Source organism: Diabrotica undecimpunctata, chromosome 3 (assembly GCF_040954645.1).
Source record: "Diabrotica undecimpunctata isolate CICGRU chromosome 3, icDiaUnde3, whole genome shotgun sequence".
NCBI lineage: Eukaryota > Metazoa > Arthropoda > Insecta > Coleoptera > Chrysomelidae > Diabrotica > Diabrotica undecimpunctata.
The window spans coordinates 133,577,777-133,603,358 of NC_092805.1; the positions used below are offsets into that span (position 1 = coordinate 133,577,777).

Sequence of the window (25,582 nt, forward strand, 5' to 3'; positions counted from 1 at the left end):
CCTGTCGTGTCGGGACGTATCGGCACACTTCGTGGCGCGAACGTCAAGAAGCGCGCGCTGGCCAATCATGTGGCTGCATCGTGGTAGCGGGACCGGACGGCGGCTCTAGACTGGGATTCCAGATGGGAGACAGTAGTATCCTTCCTCTCGATTGATATTATGTGGATTTTTTCGGATCTCTAGAGATTCGCGGATTTTCCTGGAATAAAAGAAGGGGCTCTTAGAAATAATATGAGTTTTTTCGAACAATATGGAATGACCGGTTTCTTGGCAGTGTTCTGCAACTGCAGAATGGGAGAAAAGACCTGATCGAATGCATCTTTGATGCTCTTGAATCCGAGTTTTGACGGAACGACCAGTTTCGCCAATATACACTTGTCCACATGAACAAGGAATAGAATAGACACCACAGGAAGATAGGGGCGGTAATGGGTCCTTAGGAGAGGGTAGATATTGTGAGATTTTCTTGGGTGGTCGAAAAGTAGTCCTGATACCTTCCTTGCGAAGAATTTTGCCAATCCTATCAGTGACACTTCGAATATACGGAAGAAAAGCCACAGGAGTATTACCCGAAGATTCTGAATTTGTCGTCCTAGGGTGTAAAGGGGGATGTAGATGTCGGTGTGTAATATTTTGAATTGTGGACTTGGAGTAACCGTTGGCGACAAGGGTTTTTTGCAGATGGCCAAGTTCTTCTCTAAGGTTGTCAGGTTCAGAAATCGAAATGGCCCGATGGATGAGAGAGTTGATCACAGAATTCTTTTGGGCAGGATGGTGGTGTGATGAAGCATGTAGGTAACGATTCGTGTGAGTCTTTTTTCTATAAACAGAGTGACCCAATCGGCCATTGGGCTTGGAGGTGACTAACACATCGAGAAAGGGAAGGGACCGATTATTTTCTACTTCCATTGTGAATTTTATACTCGGATGTTGTGAGTTAAGATGATCTAGGAAGGGAGAAAGGGTATGTTGACCATGGGGCCAGATGATAAATGTATCATCAACGTAGCGGAACCAGACTTTTGGTTTTAAGGGGTAAGATTCTAGGGCTAAAGACTCAAAGGCTTCCATGAAAATGTCAGCAATGACAGGGGAAAGGGGAGAACCCATTGGTGTTCCAGATATTTGTTTGTAGAAATTGCCTCTAAAAGAAAAATATGTTGAAAGGAGGCATTTTTCCGCAAGATCTGCTAAAACCAAAGACTTGTTATCATTGGTCAAGTGATCTCGCAGAACAACTAGAGAGTCATGTATGGGAATATTGGTAAATAGGGATGATACATCGAAACTGACGAGAATGTCTTGGGGATCGACCGTGAGGGAGGAGATTAAGGTGATGAAATGTGTGGAATTTCGGACATAAGAAGAGGTACGACCAGTATAGGTCTTAAACTGATTCGACAAGTACTTTGCGAGTTTGTAGGTAGGAGAGTTAATCGTAGTCACAATGGGACGAAGAGGAACGTTGTCTTTATGGATTTTGGGAAGACCGTAAATTCTGGGGCAGATGGAGTTTTTCGGAACTATGGACTTCTTAACATCATCGGAAAGATCGGATTGTTTGATGGCATGGGAAATTTCGCGTTCGACTCTAGGAGTGGGGTCTCGAGAAATTGTGTTATAACAGGATGTATCCCTAAGTAAGTCGTTTACTTTCTCTATGTAGGAAGGAGTATCCAGGATGACTGTGGCATTACCTTTGTCTGCAGGAAGGATTATTATCTCAGAAAGAGAACGGAGATTTTTGAGAGCTATGAACTCCTCACGAGATATATTGGAAGTAGGGATTTTGGCTGTATCAAGACATTTAGCGACGTCAAAGCGGATACGGTCGGCTGGAATTTTGGGAATTGTGCGGAGTGCCGCTTCCACATTTGAAACTATTTCTTCGGTAGGAATTCTGGAAGGAGTGATAGCAAAATTAAGACCTTTAGATAGAAGACTGCTTTCTGCACTTGTTAATTGGTGAGAAGAAAGATTAACGACGGTGTTAGTAAGAGGTAAAAGAGAAGTAGAAGTGGTGGAATGTGATTTTTTCTTAGATACAAGGGATTGGAATTTCTTTTTGTGAGTTTCGTTGCCTAGAAGAAGGATTTTATCGGCTTGATGATAAGAAATGCGGTCTAAAAGTGACCAATCATCGACACTAAGAATACTGGAGAGTTCAAGATGCAGCTTAAAAAGTTTTTGGGATTGAAAATTAAGGGTTTTTAGAATATGTTGAATCCGTTCACGAAGTAGAGATAGGCTGGCTCGATGTAGAATTCGGGAAGAAGATGAAGAGGAAATGTGATGTTTTAGAACAAGAAAATTGGGAACCAAGTTATTATCACGACATCTAGAGAGGAAGGTGAGCGAAGAAAGTAGAGATGAAACTTTAGAGCGAAGATTGGAGAACTCTGAGGTTTTGCGGAATATAACCTCCCCGTAGAGGTTGGTCAAATGAAATCGTAGGCTTCCACGGCCAGAGTCAGAATTATAGTTTATTCGTCTTCCGGGTTTGGACCGTGTCATTTGTGAGTGACCCAAAAGTGGGTTCATCTCTGAGACAAGAGATGAACCCACTTTTGGGTCACTCACAAATGACACGGTCCAAACCCGGAAGACGAATAAACTATAATTTTTCATATTTTTAACATCACTGACTGCTACATGTCTTTGTAACGTAACACACTTTGGTTATAACTTCTCTATGGATGTTTGGTTTCATATTGTTCTTTTTAGATGAACTGATGATGCTTTCTGAGCAGAAAGCGAAACGTCTTCAATAAATAGATGAAGTAGCCATCGTCTTTGTCTTTTTATTTCTCCACTTTGACCGAAAAACCCACCACTCTTCGAGTGTACCTTAGTTTATATTGGATTGACGGTCGTACTCCTTTTCTCGATATATATATATATATATATATATATATATATATATATATATATATATATATATATATATATATATATATACAGGGTGTTTGGTGTGTCGATGGAAATTTTTTAAGAGGAGGGTTTAAAGTAGGGGAGGTCATTTGCAAAATTCTTTGCTAATAATGTATCGCTCAAACTGTTAAGGCTGTTCGTCTATTTTATTTTTAAAAATAATTATCTAAGATGTTGAATCTTAAAGCATTGTTAAAATAACCTTCATTAATGAAACGGGTAAGAAAGGTAAAACACGACAACGATATATCATGCTTTTTGCAACATTTATTATGCCTTATTAAGTATGTACATAAACTTCAAAAAACAGTCATTGTTGTTCAAAATGAGAACCACTATTCCTAATGGACGCTCTTGCCCTGCATCGTATTCCTGATGTGGTTACTTTTAACCTCAGTTCTGCCCTTATAATGTCAGCTGCTTCGATAATCCTTTTCATTAAATGAGCTCTAGTTCGGATTGGAATTTGATAAACAAGTTCTTTGAATCTGCCTCAGATGTGGTAGTCACACGGTGTTAAATCGGGCGATCTAACAGGCCACGAAATCGGTCCAGTTCGTCCTATTCACCTATTGGGATAGTGATGGTTGAACCAAGCCTTAACAGCACGTGCACAATGTGCAGGGCATCCATCATATTGGTACACCATTCTTCGTCTGAGGATGAGGAGTAAATCTTCTAGGAGTGGTGGTAATTAATTCTCTAGAAAGTCTAAGTACACTTGGCTATTTAACCTGCCTGGCAAGAATGGTGTACCAACAGTATGGATGTTGGTACACATTATTTTCTTGGCCTTATTTTCGAATATTGACAAATTTAACTTTATTTCGGAAACCTTAACAGTTTGAGCGATACACTATTAGCAAAAAATTTTGCAAATGGCGTCCCCTATTATCCCTTAAAAAATTTCCATCGACCTACCAAACACCCTGTATATATATATATATATATATATATATATATATATATATATATATATATATATATAATTTTTTCAAAATTTTTATAGAAAAACTACCTAAGATTCTAGAAAATATGATTGAAAATTTAATAAAGTTTTTTGTCATCGTTTGCTGTAAAAAATTCTTTAATATTATAGTTTTCTTTGGAAACTTATTAGATAAAATTATGAAAGATTTCGTTTTATTGATACCATATTGCCCCATCCATTATTCGACATAACCCATACATCACTACTATTGAAAGCTAATAATATTTGTTTCTACTACTAATAAGTAACAATATTCGTGGACTTATTCAAATCTAGAAAGTGGTGATGCCGTGTCTTGCGACTAATTCAATAAACCTGATTATAATTTATTTATACAAATTTAAAAAAATTACAAAACCCAATCGTCCTTTAATTTAGGAATATAAGCAATAAGAACAAGAGGATAAATGACGGTATTCTTAAAACTCTTGTTTATTATTTATTACCTTAGTTTTTTGAAAAGCAACATCTTAATGTCTTTCACGTATGAATTGCATTTTTTCACACTTCCAAAACATTTTTATCCTGCAAACTTTCTTCGCTGATAAATCGTCACCTTAATGAACAAGTCCGAGCGAATTAAAAATGTGATTTATACTGCAACCCTTTTTCTTTCCCCGTCCCAAGAGATAAAAAAGACATTATACTTCTGTTTCGTACTAAATGAAAAAAGCAATATCTAAAACCACTACAGATATATATCACGCGCGACATTTTAAATGTCTCCGAACAGTTTTCTGCTACTTTAATTTTCAGTTTTGTTATTAATGACGGTTTCGTTTTAGGTTTTACGAATATAATTGCTAGGTTTTCATGCTATAAGTCGAAACTTTTTGTAATTATCTAGTTTTTGCAAAAACGTACTATTTATATAATCAAAAATAAAAAAAAAGAAATAAAAATTGTCACATGGATAAGAAAATATAGAATTTAAATTAAATGTTACAAAACATTATATTTTAAAACGACTTTTTGGTTATTAAATATTGTTTTCTTTGGAAATATATTTTAAGTAGGTCACCAGGTCAGTATTGTGGAAGAAAATGTTAACAATTTTATTTAGAGATCAACGGGAAAGGGGTCGATCAATTTATTTGCGTATATTTATTTATGTAATAACTTTTAAATAAATAATAAAAATAAGAATTTTCTATATTCAAATTAAAATTTGTTTATATGGTTCTAAACAAAGTGTGATATGATCTCTTCTTATTCATTAGAGCGAGATACTTGGTCTCTCTGCTCTTAAGTCTAGAAACTTTTTTACCAAACCCTGTCCTTATAATAAATTCGACCAAGAAGTCCTGTGCTCTTGATAAAACAAGAGAATTATGTTATAAAGTATTTAAGGATTTCGTATGACTATATTATTAATACTTCAAATCAATTCTTGGCTGTTTGTTTATCAGGCATTTCACATTTACAAAGAATATGTATGGTAGTGCCATTGCTATGTCATAATTCTCAAATATATAAGCTTTTTATACTTATAATTTTCGCTGTCGCTATATTGCTTAACTAGTTATAAAATATTATTGATTCAAGTTCCCTTCTTTATCTATACTCATTTCCCATATCTTCCCTACTCGTTTTCAACATTGCCCCACCGTCGCATTTATATTTTCTGTCAAGTTATGTATTTGGTATTTGCATCTGAACAAGCATTTTTAAAGATTTGTGAAAGTGTTTCATTAAACACATGCTACTTTAAGATTTTTTCTGTATATGTATTTTTCTGTATCCTACTTAAAGGCTATAATATTATCTATAAAGCGTAGACTAGTTTCCTTTTATTATTAGGCATTACCTATATTTGCTTCTCACCTGTTGATATTGAAATTCAGAGAGCCCTTTATGTTTTTTCTATGTTTCCATAAATATGTTACATTTTGCTTTATGCAAGATATTAACGAATAATTTTGTTAAATTATAATTTGGCAGCACCTTTGAACCAACAGATTTTTAATAATCTTGATTTTACACAACTGTCTAATCAATATTATCTACATATTATAAGTATTTTGCAAAATGTATACGATATGCACATTATTCGATTAAACTGCTAATTTACACATGCTTCATATTTAATACGGCTATTAGAAATGCTACTGTGTGTGAAATAGAGCAATACGGTAATATCGTAAAAAGTTATGAATGTACTAGAATAAAAAGTACATAATGTTTATATAAATGTTTTGTAGCAATCACCGATATTTAATTATAAAATCTATAATATAATATAATAATAATTATATGTTCTTTAAATAAAAAATCGTCTTCCTTAAATAAATATTAAAATAAATCTTAAATTATTTTTTCTGTTTTGTCCAGCACTACACATTCACTACACTACATCGATCTTACTCACAACTCTCATTATTCCACAATAACTAATCTTCTCGGTATTCTCTTTCAGATCTTCATGCACAAGTCTGCTATGCAGATGCATGCCAGGGACCTCGCAGGACGATCGGAAGTAAAACCCCATCAATGCCAGCAGTGTCTCAAGTCCTTCAGTAGCAATCATCAACTCGTACAGCATATCCGAGTCCATACCGGCGAAAAGCCCTATAAATGTTCCTATTGTGACAGGCGGTTCAAGCAGCTGAGTCACGTTCAACAACATACAAGACTTCACACGGGTAAGTAGTAAACTAGTAATAATATTTTTGTCTTTTGTGCGATATTAAAGCAGTTAACTAGCCTATATTGATTTTAAAAAATGTTGGTTACCTAGAATCTAGCCCATAACCTCAGCTTGTTTCCAATAATATGTCGGTAACTATGCCAAACTACAGAATAAGAAGACTACATGCAGGTTTCACATAAACATATATGTAGGCTTCAATGGAGATATAGGTCTATAATAGTCACAGCCAGGATTGTAGGCTTCACTCACCAAAAATGGGAATAAGACAAATCCAATATAACAAAAAAAATACAACAAAAAATTTTGTGTTAGTTGACAGCATAAAGAAATGTCTTGCCTTGCCATGAGGTTCCAAAAAAATTAATAAATATAAACAAAATTCCTTTGAATTGAATTTCATTTTGATGAGCAGAATTACCAACACATAAATAAGATTTGGAGTTACTTGTGAACTAAAGCGAACTGAAATAAATGTACATTTAAATTGAAGAATAATAAATCCGTAAAATAGTTTCGAAACACAATTCAGATACATAGACGATTTGTACGTGAAATGGAATCTTTACTGCCTTTTTCATGAAGAATAATAATTAAACAAAATATTTAGTTGATGGAAAAGTTGAGCGTTAACTATTTTTAGAACAAAGATAGTAAAACAAAACACAAAGTTCATAAATGTACAAAATTAAAAGAAATTGGAATAAAATAGTTATTTGAAGGAAAAAATCAAACTTTTGAATTTTATAACGTTACTTAACTACAAAAATTATTCAAAAGGAAAGCTGGTACCATAGATTTTAAGTCCTCAGAGGACTAGATGTCTCAGAATTATTCTATACAGGCGCTGTTGCCGCTTTTTTCGTCAATAAAAACTGAACATAATTTAAGTTTAATATTGTATGTATTGTACAGTACATTAAATAGTTTAAGTACATTAAATATTGATAACACTTTGTATATCAAAGAGATTATCAAGTCATCAATTCATTTAAAAACCGCAAATTCTTTTAAACAAACAACAAAACGTTTTGACCCCGTTAATAATCGGACAATAAAAAAGTGAAACAAAAAGAGAGTCAAAGAACGACAGGATTAAAAGGATTGCAGACTAATAAAATAAGTTTCGTAAAGCTGCGTCGCAACTTTTTTATTCCGGAGTTTTTAATCCTTGGTGAAAAAGGATTGTGGGAGTATGTCTGTATTGTTAACTTTTTAACCGACGATAAAATGAAAATGGACTATTTACGTACAGTATATTGGTTAGTATATAATAATTTGAACCTTTTGATTTTGATATATTATATATTTTGATATATATAATATATTGATTTATCAGAATTAGTAAAAAATGTAAAAGAAAAGAATAAGCCTAAGGACAAGACAGATATATGGCAATATCAACCAGGATTTTTCTTGGTTTGTATAGATTTTCTTTAAAGTTAAATCCTGATTATTTACTTCAGCAACAGGTAAAATACCTCAATCGTGTGAATTATTATAGGATATAGCCTTTCTATTTATTTACGCCTTAGTTCGTCTTTGATGCTGTAGTGCCATAAATGCCAGTTTTATTTCCACTTCGATGAGAAAATCAAAAAGTAGATATTTGAAGGTCGCTCCTCGGGAGGCAATTGCCACCATCTAGACATAATTTGCCTAGTACAGCTTCTATATAATCTTAACACTTACGCCTTACATGTTTTTTTGAAGTATTACAACTTTCCGAATAAGTAGTGGTAAATACTTTATATATAGAAAACAATGATAGAACCCTCCACATGAGGCTTGTACTTCAAAAACGATATCAAACAGCAATCAAACCGTCAGTTATCTAGTCCAGTATTTAATCATTGTTCAATGAAGTAAATGTACCAATTGTATTATTATAAAATACTGATACATTTTTAATTATAGACAAAAATTTATTATTTTTTAGAAGAATAAGTAGAACAAAAGCATGTTTGGTGAGGCAAAACTATAAAACTATTCTCAAATCGGATTCATATTTTATCTTAGCTTTATGTTGTGCTTTACGATTTACGGATGTAACCAAAAACTTCTGGTATACTCGAGCAAAAATCGATAGCGTTTTCATAAACAAAATAAAAGTACAATAATACATAAGTCCGAAAAACAGCTCTTTGGCTATTAATTTTTTGTCCCAATAACTGATGATTGTATGGACTACTTTTTACATATTTAAAATCTAATAACGTGAAATAGATAGAGTGCAAAATAACTAGAAACAGCTTATACACAGTTCTTTGTAAACATGGACTTTGTCGTTGTCGTGACTATTAGACAAGGCGAAAAGCTCAGGTTTGTTCGGAAAAATATTCTTATCGGAATTTTTTGCATAATCATTTCATGAGATACCCCAAAATAAGGTTCAAGAGGTCGCCCAGGCGAAAAGTTATTCAAATTTTTTTTAACAATTTTGTTTAAACAAAATGTAGCTATCCAATTTGTCAGCACGGACATTTCTTTTTGATGTATTGGATCATTATGAACAGAATACTTTTCCTGTAATTTTTCTATAAACGACAAGCGAAAACGAATCAATCTAAAGATCAATCAAAAACTAGAGGTTATACAAAACTTGGAGTCTAGAACGTCTGTGTCTCATATGTGATCAATACGGCATAAAAAAAGCAAACTGTTTCGGACGTTGTTGGCCGTACCATTTTAAAATACTGGGATCCCGGTGCGGGCAGTCATATATGGACATACCATTCAGAGCAAGAGATGGATGGCTCTCGCGCTTTCACAAAGGGCACGGAATCATAAATGAAAGAATTTACGGCGAAGCTTCAAGTACACCAAAAGAAGAAATAGAAGCTTTTAGGTAAAAATTAGTAGAACATATAAGTAACGAAATGTTATTAGAATCTCAGATTTACAATGCTGACGAAACTGGTTTGTTATGGCTCACTTTGCCTGGAAGCACACAAGCCTCCAAATATGAGAAATCGAATTCTGGAAGAAAAATCAGCAAGGACAGGATCTCAGCAATGCACGACGAATGTCCGAAGGCAAGATAGATAGAAGATAGAACTATATAGATAGATAGATAGAAGATAGAAGTTTTGATTAATTTTAAACATATTTTTATATAAGAACTTTCGGCTTTAACGGACACTCCGTCCTTTCAAGTAGTCCGTTATATCAAGGTTTTACTGTATTAGGAAATCGTTTTCACGAAGGGATTTCTGCCTAGAGGAATTGAAATGACATGGATACAAATTATAAATCACGATGTCAGTGCATTTCGGTACATTCGTGGCCTGTTTTTTTCTGTAACATTTAGAAGATTTCCGATTTATATTCTTAAGAATAGAACCCCTCAAGTAAGACAACTTTTAGTAAAAAAAAAATTATTACAAAGAGTAATCTATAATAATATGACAACACGTTATATGTTTCTAGTAACAAGTTTTATTCCTTTAAATGAAAACTATTATTTCTACCTTGATTTGACTGGATACTTTTAACCTCAGGTAATTTACTCCTAGGACAATGTTTGGTTCTTTTCTTTTTTCCCACATTCTTTCCATTTGTTGGTTATGTTCCTTTTACTACGATATTCCTTGTTTCTGTGGAGATCTTAATCGTATAGTGTATTACAGTCTTATATAATTACTCACTTCTTTTAAAATTTAAATTTAAATTAAATTTCAAAAGAATTCAATGAGCCAGGTATTGCATTTATATATATTTTAAGACATAAATAAACAAAGACATTGCAGGTGGCATTTGTTATGACCACAATATTTTTCAGAATCACCTTCGTGTATCTTAAAATTATCCATAATTGGGACAAGGTCAGCAATCGCAATGTACTGCATTTACATTCGATGACTGGTGGGACTGGTCCGCTTAATATTGTGGTATTGAACCAAATGAGATATGCATGTATAAATAAGTGTATTTTCGCCAGTTGGCCGATTTTATCCACAGATGAACTGAAAATAAACCAAAAATATAATTTTAGAAAAACTCAACAATATTTTGCAAATCAATCAATATTTTAAGAATTTATGATTAAGTCTATAAAAAATATAATGAAATGTTTTACTGGCGATACAACTTTACCATACATGTTTATATAAATACACCGAAGGTTAAAATTCTGCAAGAAAGAATGTCATGAAACCTATAAATAGCAACTTCTCAGAATCATTACCAGAATTTAAAAAAAAATGCTTGTAAATGTAATTATACAATTTAATATAAATAATTAATATTTTTCATTCTCCACGTTTGGCTGTTAAGTGTCTGGGTATTTTTGAGAATAGATCATCAAATATTCTGTAATTATTGGTCATTTATCATAAATTTATTTAATGTTTGTATATATTCCAAACCACAGCTTATAAAGCCCGAATACAATGTATCAGTACAGTTTACTTTTTATTTTTTTTTTTTTGTACTGGTTTGACTTCTACTCCTTATCATTTTAATTTGCTAATACACTTTTATTTTGAGTATTATTAATTATTTATAGTTTATTTTTTCATTATAATGTATTAATATTGATATGTTTGATTTTTTATTTTGGACATATTACAATTAATTTTTAGGCAGCGTTCATATTTTTTTATCTGTAATTTTTATCACTAGCATAAAAATCCTTACATAAAAAACTTTTATATTAATGTGCTTTTATTTTGTGGGTTTACTGTTTCATTATTTATCCAATTATAACACGAGAGAAAGTAAAATATTCAAAATGTTTAAGTACAGTAAATGAATTTTAGATACAATCCAGAATACTGCACTGCATTGTTTTGGGAGCTTTTAGAATCACACCAATAGAAAGCCTGTATTGCCTCTATTACATAAGAATGTACTTAAGGTTAACCTACGCAATTAAACCTTAATGAATTATCAACATTTTTTTTCAATAAACCACGTCTATACAAACATTTCTACCACCGAATTAAAATGGATCTCCCATCTCTTAACACCACCTTACCTCCTTGCTTTCCTGCGCTGTAAGTTGTGAGCCTCGTGCACCATGGACATTAAAAGTACCTAAAATAATAACTACCTTAACTTCATTGGACAAACATAGTAGGAACCATAATATAATACATCAAAATCTGCAAAACTTGTTATCTATCAAAATATACAAATTTCTCTAAAATATATACAGATGCTTCAAAATCAACAGATGACGTGGAAGCAGCAGTTATATATTCTAATATGTGCCAAAAATATGAGTTGTCAATACATTACACTACAATACACTACAATATTCTTAATGCAGAAATATATGCCATGTACAGGGCACTCACATATATTATATCTTCACCACAACAGAAATACATAATTTTGATTGATTCACTAAACTCTTTACAATACATAGGAAAAATATACCAGGAAAATCACATTTTGGGAAAAATCAAACAAAACCTGACAGACATACAAAATATTAATAAGGGGGTATCTTCATTTGGATCTCATCACATATTGGAATTAGAGGTAAAGAAGAAGCAGATAAGTGTGTGGTAAAACCAGTGACATTTATCAGTGGCCAATTTCGGAATATTAAACCTAACAATGAACATTGGAGATATTTCCCCACCAAAAAAACTGACAATAACCCTTCTTAGATTAGGTCATACCAGTGCTACAATAAGTTTTAAATTACAAACGAATGCGAACCAAAATGTAAGCAATTTAACATCAAGTTCTCGGTGAAACATACAGTTTATTATAGACTGTCCAGTTTTCTCCATAGTATGAAGCAATTACGGCATCCCAACGAACCTAGAGCAAGCACTTGGTGCAAATTGTTCCTTCGTAAATGTGCCCAATTACTTAAATTCTATTAATTTTGTAAATATGTAATATTTAATATTGTAAAGTTTGCTTTTCGCCAATAATCTTCGGATTAATGCGAATTTGTAAATAAAATAGTATATGATGAAAAAAGAACAAAATTGTGACAATGTACACAACTAGGTTAAATAATAAAATAATAAAGAAAGCAAAATATTCAAATAGATAACAAAGGAGACAAGGGTGAGTAACATTTGAAAAATACACTTTTATATTAGAAAATAAGTAATATCTAAATAAAATATAGTCCGTCGAGTATCCGGGAAAAAGAAAGCAGAATTATAATTTTACGGTATTTTTTCTCTTACTTAAAATATAAAATTTCAACAAATAATTCATCTCATTTACTTATACAACCTCTATTTAAATCTTCACACTTAACTAAACGTCCAGGTACACCCGAAAATAGGTCAAGGCCATAATTTTCGGTAATGTTGTTCTAGGCCTGTAAAACTGACCGAATCAAATCTTCTTTATCTCGTGGCGCTGCTCGTTGCACTTCAATCTTTATCAGTCCCCATATGTTTTCAATGGGGCTAAGATCTGGAGATGCTACTGGCCACGGAATTGTTGCCAATTCGTGTTCTTGCATCCAAGCTTGAGTATAAGCAGAAATATAGCATCTTGCATTATCGTGCTGAAAACGCCACCCCTCTGGATATAAAACATGAGCCGTTTCAAGAAGAAAACCATTAAGGATGTCACAATATTTCGCACTATCAACAGTACCATTAACTATACAGAGAGGTGTAGCACCACGCTGAGATATTGCTCCTTAAACCATTATTTTAGTGGAAAATTTGGAAATTTAAACGGTAACATTTTCTCTTGATAGGACTTTTAAATGATTTGCACTAAGCTGGAAACAACTTTCATCAGATATAAAGACATTATTAAAATTATCTTCTCGAAAACGTTGACAAAAATCTATTCTTGCGAATCTTACGCGGTCTACCCGAAACTGGTCTATGTCTCATATCTATGCCATTTTTTATCCTCTTTATTGTCTCATACAGTGCACTTTTTCCGAGTTCAGTCAATTGCACTATTTTTTTAACGTTTAGGACACCCTTTCTATATAAATATTCCACCACTTTTATTTTTTCTACTTGCGACATTATTTCACAAATCTTAAGTCTGTTTATAAACAACAGTATTTGACAGATGGTGGTGTCATGCGATTTTGTCCATAACCTACTATCGGCGCAACCTACTTGTTGCATTACTTTTATGTTAAAATGTTACAAACAGGAAATCTATTAAAATTAGGAAAATATAAAATTCCGGATACTTTCTAGACGGACTATAATTCTAATGTGTGGCACTAATAAGAACAATGAACCTTGAGTCTCAAGCGCAGAGTTCAAAATTATGATGAGAAATGGCATTAAGATATCGTATATTACAAAATATATGGGTGTACATGATTTAATGAGATATGCCGGTCCTGAACGGTTAATAAAATAAACTTAATAAATATCTATTTTAAACGCAATAAAGGAATGAAAAACAGAAGGGCAAGTATACACCCAATATTGGATGAAACAGGATAAAGCCAAATGGAAATACATTACCATAAAGTTTGCTTTAGAATTCAATTAATTAGTTTTATGGCAGATAGAATTTATAATTATCCAATCAAACATATTTAAACGGAAAAGGAAAAAATATCTTTCCAATATATGACTAAATTACATTTAACGATGGCACATACTCATTACACGTAATTTATGCAAATATGCACTCATAAATAATATATTGAATTTGTTGGCCGACTAATAAATTATCTTTATTATTAAGGGTTATGTTTCTGTCAAAATTGCCCCCGAATAACATTTCGATTCCAATGCATTAGTTTGTTAGGTGGTCGCGATTTTCAACCTAAAGTGCGTTTTACAATCGGACAATCCATTTTCCGATGTAAATCAAGCAGTTCGGTAAAATAACGCATCGGGCGCGTGTATTGCATAAAATCGAACAGCATCAGTGGACGCTGGGGTCCAATTTTCACATATATGCGTACAAATCGAATCAGAAATCATTGCCTGTTAGATACCTTCGGTTGGAAATATTGTATAATATGGCCCCAAAATTTCGTATGCTAATATGATATGGCTATTAGTTGGTTTTCACCTCGTACATCGATTACACAAAATAATGACCAGTTTTTTAACATCAAGATATAAAAAAAATTGTTTTGAGAACGATTTTCTGCAGTGGAAATCTAAACGTCAAACTAAACCTTTTTTTAATGAAATTATGGTTAATTTTCAATAAACATATTAGATAACATCAACAAAAAAGTTAACATGAAACGTATATAAATAAACTAGAAATATTTGGTCATGAGAAATAATTTTGATCATGATATCATGATTTTAAAGACAATATCTACACTGGGCCGTTCACAGCCAGTTACTCGCTATTCTTTTTATATCGTCAGTTCGTCTTCTAGTCGGTGGTTGTTTTCTGCTTCTTTTATAGTTTCTGGGCTTCTATTCCATGGTTTGCCTTATCCACCGTCCATCTTGTGTTCTAGCTAAGTGCTCTTCCAGTTCCAATTAAACCTCGCGATTCTTTCGAAGACGTCTTGAACTCCCGATCTTTGTCTGATTTGTTTGTTATATAGTCGCGAAGGCGAGCATTGCACATTCCGTTGCTCGTTGTGTAACTCCAAATTTTTTTACGTATCTTTGGTTCTTCTTCTGGTGCACTCAATTACTGGAGGTTTGCGATCAGTACATCAAAATGTTCTCTCATCTCAGCCACTCTTAGTAATTGGTGAACTTCATGCTCGTTCAAGTTCTGATATTGCGATGCCATTACATGGCCCTTCTGCGTACTCTTCTTCGGCTCTTTATCATTCCTTCAATTATTGGCTTACGTTTGCCAAATACTTATTTTTATTTTGTGACAATAGTTACATTTCCGCTTATTAAAAGAACGGAAGGTAAAATATATATCTAGATGTATAGATGTGCATAATAGAATGATGAGGAAAGTAAAAATGAGGAAAATGTACGTTAGATGAATTCAAAGGCAGCTCCACACCTTAAATATCACAGCAAACAAACTTAATATGAGAATATCAGTAGAAAAAACTAAATGTATAGTGATCAGTAAACAGCCGCGTAGATGCATACTAGAAATAGACGGCAAAATTGTAGAAGAAGTAATGAAATTCAATTACCTAGGAGTAGAGATCACTAGTGACAGGGATATAAGAATAGAGACCACAAGGCAAGCATCAAAAGCGGCAAGAGTAAGTGGTTGCCTTCGATAAACCATATGGAGAAACAAATATCTGACCACGGAAAGCAAAATAAAAGTATACAAGATAACAGTAAGACCAATCCTAACATATGCAGCGGAGACAAGGACCGATACAATAAAGACGAAACAACAAATCAACAATATCGAAATAAAAGTATTAAGATCAATAGCGGGCATATCATTAAGAGACAGACAAACCAACAGAAGTATACGCGAACAATGCAAAATTCAAAATATTAACAGGTGGATAAAAACAAGAAAAAAAAACTGGAACGAACATGTAAACCGAATGGGACCAAATAGATTAGTAAACATCTGTAAAAACAACAAGCCGTATAGCAGAAGACCCGTTGGAAGGCCGCCAAAAAGGTGGAAAGATAATGTACAATCAACAACGACTGAAACAGAATAAGAGGCAGACAAACAGGAGTAATCCTAGTCGCGCGAAGAAGAAGAAGAAGAAGAAGATAAATTCACAGGCCTACGATGAAAAAACTTTTTTACTAAAAATACCTTATTATTATGTCCTTTAGGGAGCTGAATCCAAATATAATACTTACTCAACTGTATCAGCTACCTAACATTTTAAATTTAACTTTATTTAATCGATGATTTCGAAAAGGACCGAACAGCTTTTATATACATAGTTAAGATGGTGAATAATCAGATGTAATGAATGTAAGATGGCATTGGTAGTACTGCTGAACGACATTTCTGTTAACAGCTGATGTTGTGTTTGCTGTTAACCTAACCATATTGGACGCTGCCTAAGGTTTGTTATGTATGTTTTGAAGATCTATGAAAATGGTGAAAAAATCAAAAAATGCTTCAAATTTGCTGTTCTTATGATAAGGAGGAAGCGAGGAAGTTATTCTGATGATTGTTATTTTTTTTTGTGTTGATATTACTGGCCATGGCTCAAAAGTAAGAAGATAAAAAGCTAACATTTTGTCTGGTATTCAACTAGTAGGTCACTGTTAAGACACTAAGAAAACAAAGTATATACTAATTACAAAAAAAACACAAAATATACACCATATATTTATATAAACACCAATAAATGGTAACGTGATAGAACAAGTAGAAAAATATTAGTACTTGGGAACGTTGATTAATGAAACCAATGATCATATTGCAGACATAAGCAGACGAATAGAGATTGCCAGGTCAAAAATTATACGAGTAAAGCCACTTCTAGCTGCAGAAAATAATTTGGAAATTGGAAAAAAAATTTTGTTCTTGTGCATAATTAAAAATATAGAAATTAACAAAAGATCCAGGCTAATGAATTCAAAGCTTAGTTAAACTGGCATGGCGTTATAGTTAAAAGTATTATCACAACGTGCCATTTACTCGTCCAATAAAATAACAGTTTAAAACTTAAAGCCTGATAAACCGCTAAACAATTAAACCGAATACACACTTAATAAAATGCGATAAAGAGTTGTAAAAAGTCAATTTCCTGAGTTTTCGTACGTTCAGCGCTGTGAAAAATGATCAGCCACCCATTAAGCTTTTTTTCGCAATGTCGATTAACCTATTTACTCGGCGAAAAATCACTGAACGTTTATGTATCGGCGTTTTTAATCTGAGAGGGAAGTCGAGACTGATAGCAGCAAAAAATGCGGCAAAAAACTCGCCCCGCTATAAATTGATTTCAAATAAACAGGGCCCTCTAATCGTTTTATTAAAAGAGAAAATTAAATATTTTCTTTTTCAATCAAGCTGGACTTAGCAAACGAGCAGACGTATGATCGACGCGATTTGATTTTATTGACGCCCAGTTTTTGGCTGGACGGATGGATCCGCTGGACAGACTATTTTTTTATGATCTAATTATTGGATAAATTTGTGATTATGAAACATATTGCTCTCAGGAAATTAGGACAGTTAAAAGGAGATTAAAAAGTATACGCCGTGGATTTTATGAGATATTTTCCAATTTAAATGTTTCGGAAAATTCCACATCTTAATCTTTCTTCTCGTTCTTAAGATATATTATACGCTTGAACTATTACATAAATAAAGTATTTGGTAAAAGGTTTATAAATACAAACAAGAAAGCTTTGGTTAGAGAAAACAAGGAAATAAATATTGCTAATTGTTCAAACAAAAATATCTGATCTGATTGAAAAATGAGACCAAGCCACTACAATAAATAAATAAATTGCAACGTCAGATCATAGAAAAAATCATGAACTCTTAACTATAGGAGTATAGAAATTATTACATAAAATATCAAAGATATAATAAGCTAGTGTCATAAGTCTTGTAAATAGTGTCAATGCACATTAGCCCGTGAGACCGACGGCTTTACGTGCCATCCGAAAGCACGGTGATGGCTTTCGGACGCACGGAGTAAGACAGAATCAGGAACATATCACATACTTGAGTGGCAACTTGAGTGTAGTGAGATGGATATTTGCACTATAACTTGAATGTAAATGTAACTTTAACCAAGTAGTAGGCAATTAGACTGCGAAAAAGACAAAAAGACATATAAGAGGAGAAAACCACTCAAGATCATCGTCGTCATTGTCGTCGTTTTTAGGCCTTATGACCTGTTTTATCTGAAATGTCCATCTGTTCCAGGAGTGTCCTTTACAGCGCCTTGCTTGTGATTGGTATTTTATTGTTATTTTTGGTATGCGGTCTTTAGTCATTCCATCCACATTGGAGTACCGGTTGTTGCGATAGTGGTGGATTTTTCTTTTATTGAGAATATGAGTTCTTTCTTGATTTCAGTGTTTCTTATCTGATCTAATGTTGTACATTCTTTGACACTTCTTAAAAATTTCATTTCTGTTACCTCGATTCATGACATGTCTTTCAGTTTTATTAACCACATCTCGCAACCATAGAGAAATATTGGTACGGCAATTGTCTTTTCTACATTTATTACCTAACTTATTATTTTGCTGCAAATTTTTTATGTCAAGTTCAAGAGTGTGTTGAGACCAACGCAGATCTCAACACACTCTTTTGTTCCACCACACATATTGTTCCTTTTAGCCCTTCCTCGATTTTTCAATCACAAAGTATACCGCTTATTTGCTTACAGTTAAACCAAACAGCCTGTATCCTGTCGGCAATTTCTCGATCTTGTATCTCATTTTCCGTTATGTCGTATGTAGTTAAATTCTCTTACTCTTCCTAGTTTTTCTCCAAGCAATTCTTTGTTCCCGACCATTGCTCTACCTCCTAACCACATATACTCCGTTTTCAACCTGCTAATCTTAAGTCCTACCTCTTTAATAGCCCTTCTCCTACCCTTCAACTTCTTCTCCAATATATCTTTGCTCTGCTCTACTAACAGAATATCATCAGCAAAGAACATTGACCAAGGAGCCCTTACTTTCTCTGTCAGTACATCCATAACTAGAATAAACAGATCGCATTCACAAGGTATTTTATATAGATAGGGACTCGGTGAAGAGCCTTGATGCAAACTAACCGTCACAGAAAGACTTTGGTGCACGCTCACTCATACATATCCTTCATGAGCCTTACGTACTTCACAGTAACCCATTTCTCTCTTATACATCTTCATAGCTTTTGCCTAGGGACTTTTTTGTATGCCTTGTCAAGATCTATAAATACCAAATATAGATTTTTTCTTCTCGCTGTATTTCTCTACCAACTGTCTCAAAGTAAACAGGACTTCCTTTGTTCTCCTCCCTGGTATAAACCCAAACTGTTCTTCTGCTATCGATATCTTTCTCTTTAACCTTCGCTCTACAGTTCTCTCCTAAATTTTCATTGTGTGCGATATTATCTTTATTCCTCTAAAGTTCTTCCAGTCCAGAATGTTCCCTTTGTCTTTATACAATGATACCATCACACACTCTCTTCATGCATTGAGCATCCTTTCTTCCTTATATATCCTACTCATCATTTGCCACAAAATATCCATCGCTTCCTCTCTAAGAGCCTTCCAAACCTCCACAGGTATTTCATCAGGTCCTACTGTTTTACCGTTCTTCATCCTATTTAACACAAACATTAAAAAAAGTTCCAATATGAAGGGTAAAAAGGGGTAAATTTTGAAATCAAAATAGATCGACTCAAAAAATAGTCGAATGAATGGAGTACTGAATTTTTGTTTTTGTTAAATTTTTAATCTGGTTAACAAAAAGACTTGTTTTTTTTTTCGTTTTTAGTTTTTTTTTATTTATTTTTTTTATATTTTTTAAGATTTTTATTTTTTCTATTATTTTTAATTTTTTTTTGTATTTGTATTTTTTTGTATTATTTTTATATACATTTTTTTATTATGGGTATGTTTTATTTATTTTTTGACATATTTTGATATATTTTAAAATCTTAATCATATGTTTCGTTGTTCCTGTGTCTCCGCAATCACATAATCGATGTTGTTTAATTTTATTTTAAAAAAATGTGATGTAAAATATGGGATGGAAGAAACTTTATAGGTTTTTATAAAATACTCCGTTTGAATTATATTTCTCCGGTATTTAGTTTTTTGAAAATATGTCTAAATCTGCAGGTATACATTATAACTACTAATTAACGACTGTTTCAAAATAACACTTTAAGCCGCAGTCTGTTTTAATTGATATTTAATTAATTGCAACTTTTCATTGATTTTTATTCAGAAGCATTTTCTCTTTTTAAAAAACTCGAACAATCATCGTACCTCTTAAGACTAGAAGTTGTAGCGTCCTGTAACGCTTTTGTCCTTATTTTTGGTTATTAGGTCCCTAAGTCGACAATAATGTATTCAATACTCTCGAAGAGAAAAAGCAAACTTTCATCCCCTCATTTTTTGACGGACCTCATCCACCCTAAATGCGCTCATAAAGAATTGGGATTAAAATTAAGCAGTGCATACCCCAGTTTGTCAACCCTTTGACTTAGATATTGATCTTTAGGCCTATATATACAGAGTAATAGAAACTAACTCCAATTTGACTAATAAAATTTTAAAATATCATTGGAATAAGAAATGTGAAATGTAAACTTTAAAATATAGTATGACTGACAGCCGATAGCTTTTAATTAATTAAAAGCATTTAAGATCAAATACAATTTTATTTACGTAACTTAGCTACGTTCACTTTCTCTTTTTTTAGTCTTGATCTTCAAATAAGAATACTGAGATACTACGTTTTTTCAACACTACTTTATGAATCAGAAGCTTGGACACTGATGAAAACTGAAATTGAAACCTTGTGTTTTAAAAAACGGTAGGTATTACCGCCGCATGCTAAAAATATCAAGGACTGGCAAAATAACAAATGTAGAACTTCTCCAGAGAATGAGAAAAGGCGAAGAAATAATCAACTTAGTGTCCTGAAATCAAGAATGCTTGTATACTGTGGACACGTTATTAGAGGATCTAAATATGTAATGCTACAAAATATAATGCAGGGAAAAATAAAAGGCAAACGGGCCTAAAGCAGGAGAAAAACATCCTGGCTTAAGAACTTGTGAGATTGGTTTGGACTTACAACAATTGAACCGTTTAGAACAGTGGTAAATAAAGTTATATTCGCTACATTGATTTACAACCTCAGCTGAGAAGACGAAACGTAAAGAAGAACTTAACCAAATGTAATCTCTCGACGATTTAAGAAGACTCAATAAAAACTGGATGAGAGCGGCGCAAGATAGACGGGGTTGGAAACATGAAGAAGAGGCCTATGTTCAGCAGTGGACTCTTGAGGCTGGATGATGATGAATCTCTCTGTTAAATTTTTTAATTTAATTTAGGGTAGTTTTGTAGTTAAAAAATATATGTACATCATAGTCGCTACTTTTTATAAAAATATAATGCGATTTTCTCTTTTTTATATTGTTGAGGAAAGGTTCTACGAAAAAAAGTAAAAAAGACGATTTAAACCCTTAAAATCTCGTCACAACTCAATCATTCCACGTGGTTTGAATTCTTCTACGCCACGAGTATAATACACTTCAAAAAAAGATTGAACTTATTTGTGTAATCATTTAGCACCAATTCTGGCAATTTTTTTTAATAATATATTAAGTAAAAAATAGCTTTCCAATTTTGCAAATATTTATATAAAAATAAACAAATGAAACAAACATAAAAAATCATTATAAAAACTGAGGGATTTTTAAATATCTTTTTAATATTAAATACTACTTGTGTTTAGGCTAAAAGAATGGGGTTGTTCCAATCATGTCACAATATAAAAAAACTTGATTTTACTAGATAATATTAAAATAATTGAAGGCGAATATAATAAATAATATTATGTATTAAGTTAATTATATTTTAAACTTTTAGTATACTAACAGAGATCAGCTCGTACCACAATTAACGCAGAAATTACTTTTAGTATTAAAAACATGTACTGGAAACGCAATTGGAGTAAAACTTTCAAAAATTTCCAACAGATGACGCTTGTATCATAAGTTGTATTATTCTTTATTATTTTCTATTGATCATTCGTATGGACAACTCGTATGGGTAGTTTAGCCAATCGGAACAATTGTGTTCAAAAATTCATGTTATTTCATTCTTCTTCTCATTTAGGTCCCATCCCAAACTTATGGTAACAAGCTTTGCTTCAAAACTAATATTCTTTATTTCTAGTTATCCTAACAGTAGAATGCTCCCCTATGCCGAAGAGATAATAAGAGGATACCAGTACAGCTCTAGACCTAATAAAGCAACAACCCACCAAATCTTGAGTCATCTCTAGAGAAATAGAACTACTTATCACTATACAAAAATGAAAACTGGAATACGATGCCGCTTGATGAGGGGAACAAAATATGAAATTTTGAGACTCGTAATACAGAGAAAGATTCAAGGAAGAAAATCTATTGGGCGAAGGCAGAATTCTTGGTTGAAGAATCTACGTAATTGGTATCGATGCAGATTAATTGATTTGTTTAAAACAGCAAGTTCAAAAATAGAAATAGCCAAATAAGAAGACGGCACTCTAAGAAGAAAAATCTCTTAAATTGTACTGACTGTATCCTTATCTATAAAAAGATATTTATTTCTCTGAAACATTCCTCAACCAGAAATCGAAATGGAAGCTCTCGTTGGAGATAGGACATATAATTTTTGGAAGTCTTTTCATTATTATTTCCTGTACAAAATTTCGGACATTTGATGCCCTTTCTATCAGCCTCCTGCATGATTTGGCCAACATACCACCAATGCAACGAAAGTGCAGTATTATAACAATAGGTGTAGATGGTTGACTCAACATCCCGAACGATATTTCTAGGGCTTTTCATTATAACAGCGGACTAAGAAAAGGAGTACTGTCGTAGAATGTGGTGTTAAGCTTTCTATTCAACCTTGCATTGGAGAAAGTAATTTAAAAATACAAATGCAGATATGCAGATGATGTCGACATTATTGTCAATTTCACAGATTTGCTGAATGTAGCTTTTCGTCCATTAAGAACATCTGCACTCAAAATACTATTTAAGTAATTAGATATGTACCTTAATAATAATGTAGTATTCTAGTACTCTATGATCGATACTGGCAGTAAAAATAACAAGGTCAAGGAAAAAATAAAAAAAAAAAGTTGTTGCCAATAAATGTTACTACAAAATCTTACAGAAAAATTACCTAAACGTGTATAAAAATTCTAAAAAAATATGCAGCATTGAAAAAGCTGCAGGCCAGGTTACTACTTTAAATTGTATAGATGTTTTGGGAAGCCTGTCATTACAAAATTTATTAAGGTAGCATGCATAGAGAAAAGCACGCCTTTCTCTGCCCAGAGAAAAAAAAAAAGAAAATAATAACCTTTAGTAGTAAAAATCAAATAAGAAAAAAGAACTGTGTACGAAAATATCGCTATTATTAATATAAAAAAATTACAAGAAGTGGAAAAAGAAATGAAGAAAAACAGGGAACAAACAAATAAAAAAAAATAATAAAATATAATATAAAATATAATATATTCAAGATGTTGTACTATCCACTTCTTCAGTTTTTGAAGAAAATATGCTTTCAACATTGAGCAGTTTTATATTTTTTAATAAAGTTGAAATAGTGCAGAACTTTTCTCCATGTTAACAGATACACACACACCCAATACCAAAAGAAGAGATTTGGTTCTCTTTTTAAAAGAATTCTGTAATTATTCGCAAAACCTCAGACTAAAGAAACTTTCTACAAGACTTTAACTTCTCTTGAAATTCTGTCAGCACTTGAAATAACTCTCGCTATAGATGATGCGAAGACCAAGACTGCTTCCATTGATATACTTACTTACATTGTAGAATTTTCACCATCTGTAGTTAGGGAGTATACACTACAACAGGCTTGTAATACTGATGAGGATCAAATGCTTCTCAATATTATTATTGAACAAATGATGTGATAATGATCCAGAATCAGGGGGTACTGTTCAACTAATAGGTGTGTTAAGAGTTTTTCTGGACCCAGAAAATATGCTAGCTTCTGTCAATAAAACAAAATTAATATTTTATGCTGTTGAAAATTCTAAAAACAGCATTTCTTTGAAATTCACAATTTGATAGCCCCAAATTAATTAGAAGACTGTAAAACTATTAAAATAATATCAATTTCATTCAGAAAAAGTGAACTGAGAGATTAAAGGCAATCAATAATCAGAAATGAGTACAATATTAGAAAGGTTTTTATTTGACTAGTTTCCTGGTTTTATTTTTGCAGTGTAGGGTCTAATCAAAAAAGAAATAACGACTTTCATTAACTCAAGCCCTCTATGTATATTAAAATAGGTTCGAAGCGCCGAATTTTTGCAGTTTTTCACACTTAAAATTCTTCCGCTTCTTGACCTGTCATTAGACGGCTTAACAACTTCATATTGGACATAACCGGCATATTTAAATTTTTACGACTTTTTAATTTATCATCGTTTCCTAAAAAGAACCGTGTCGGTAGAAGAATATTAATTGTGTAAAATTGGGAAAAAATATTACTGAAATATTTTAAAAACGTGAGTATAAATTTTAATATGTCTTTTGCCAATTATAATTTTTCTTTTTACCACCTTTTGCAAATCAGACAATTGGTTATTGATAAGTATTTGCCTATGCTATAAGTTACAAGTAACGACAAGTAAAATACTCAGTAGTGAAGCATTTCTGTAGTGAAGCATTATTTTAAAGCATTGTTGGGACTTAAAAAATGATATCGATCTACATTTTAAAAGTCTTATTGTTCTGAAGCTATTTTCTTGTGGTATTTTAATATTATTTACTAACTTTCATGGGAATTAAATTTTCGATTTAAATCCAAAAAAGACTAAAGGTTTTTGATCCACGATTTCTTCTTTTCACATCCCTTTTGATCTCTGCTTTGGTTTGGATTATAATTCGCAAGATTGTCGTATTTTTCTCCTCGTATTATATTCTAAGAAATCTTGAAAATCCATATATGCCTCTATTTCTTAAAGAGATTAAGACTTATCGTCTTTTAAAGATATATATTCTCAAGATATATATATATATATATATATATATATATATATATATATATATATATATATGTATACATATTCTCAAGAATATAAATATATCTACTCATCAAATGTATGTTACAACGAAACTTTTTTATTTTTATAAAATTTGTACTTGCTTTTTCAACGCCAACTGTTATTTCCAGAACTTAGTCGTTATTTTATATTATTTATATTTCCAGATACGTGTACATCGTATGTGAAGTTTATAGTGAAATTTAATAAAATGGCAAGCTTTCACCTAAAAATTTCTTGCGATCTCTGCTAAAAACAATTATTTTTTCCACTGGTTTAAGAAGAAAAAGGAATATTGATTATATGTGTTTTATTTCGTTTTTTTGCTGCATTATTTCTATTTTTCTCTATGTTAATATAGATTTACTATCGGTATTCATTTTTACTTTTCTGTATTGACATTAGGATTTTATTTTT

The 25,582-nt window shown here is 32.3% G+C and overlaps 1 protein-coding gene across 2 annotated transcripts in view; it reads left to right on the top strand.

Annotated features, from left to right (window-relative positions):
• dati (zinc finger protein datilografo) overlaps positions 1-25,582 on the top strand; it is a 340,370-nt gene that overhangs the window by 193,005 nt on the left and 121,783 nt on the right. For both annotated transcript variants that reach the window (XM_072526946.1, XM_072526947.1), the window contains one exon: positions 6,339-6,564. In XM_072526946.1, coding sequence (XP_072383047.1) covers positions 6,339-6,564 — 226 coding nt within the window. The remainder of the gene's footprint in view (positions 1-6,338; positions 6,565-25,582) is intronic.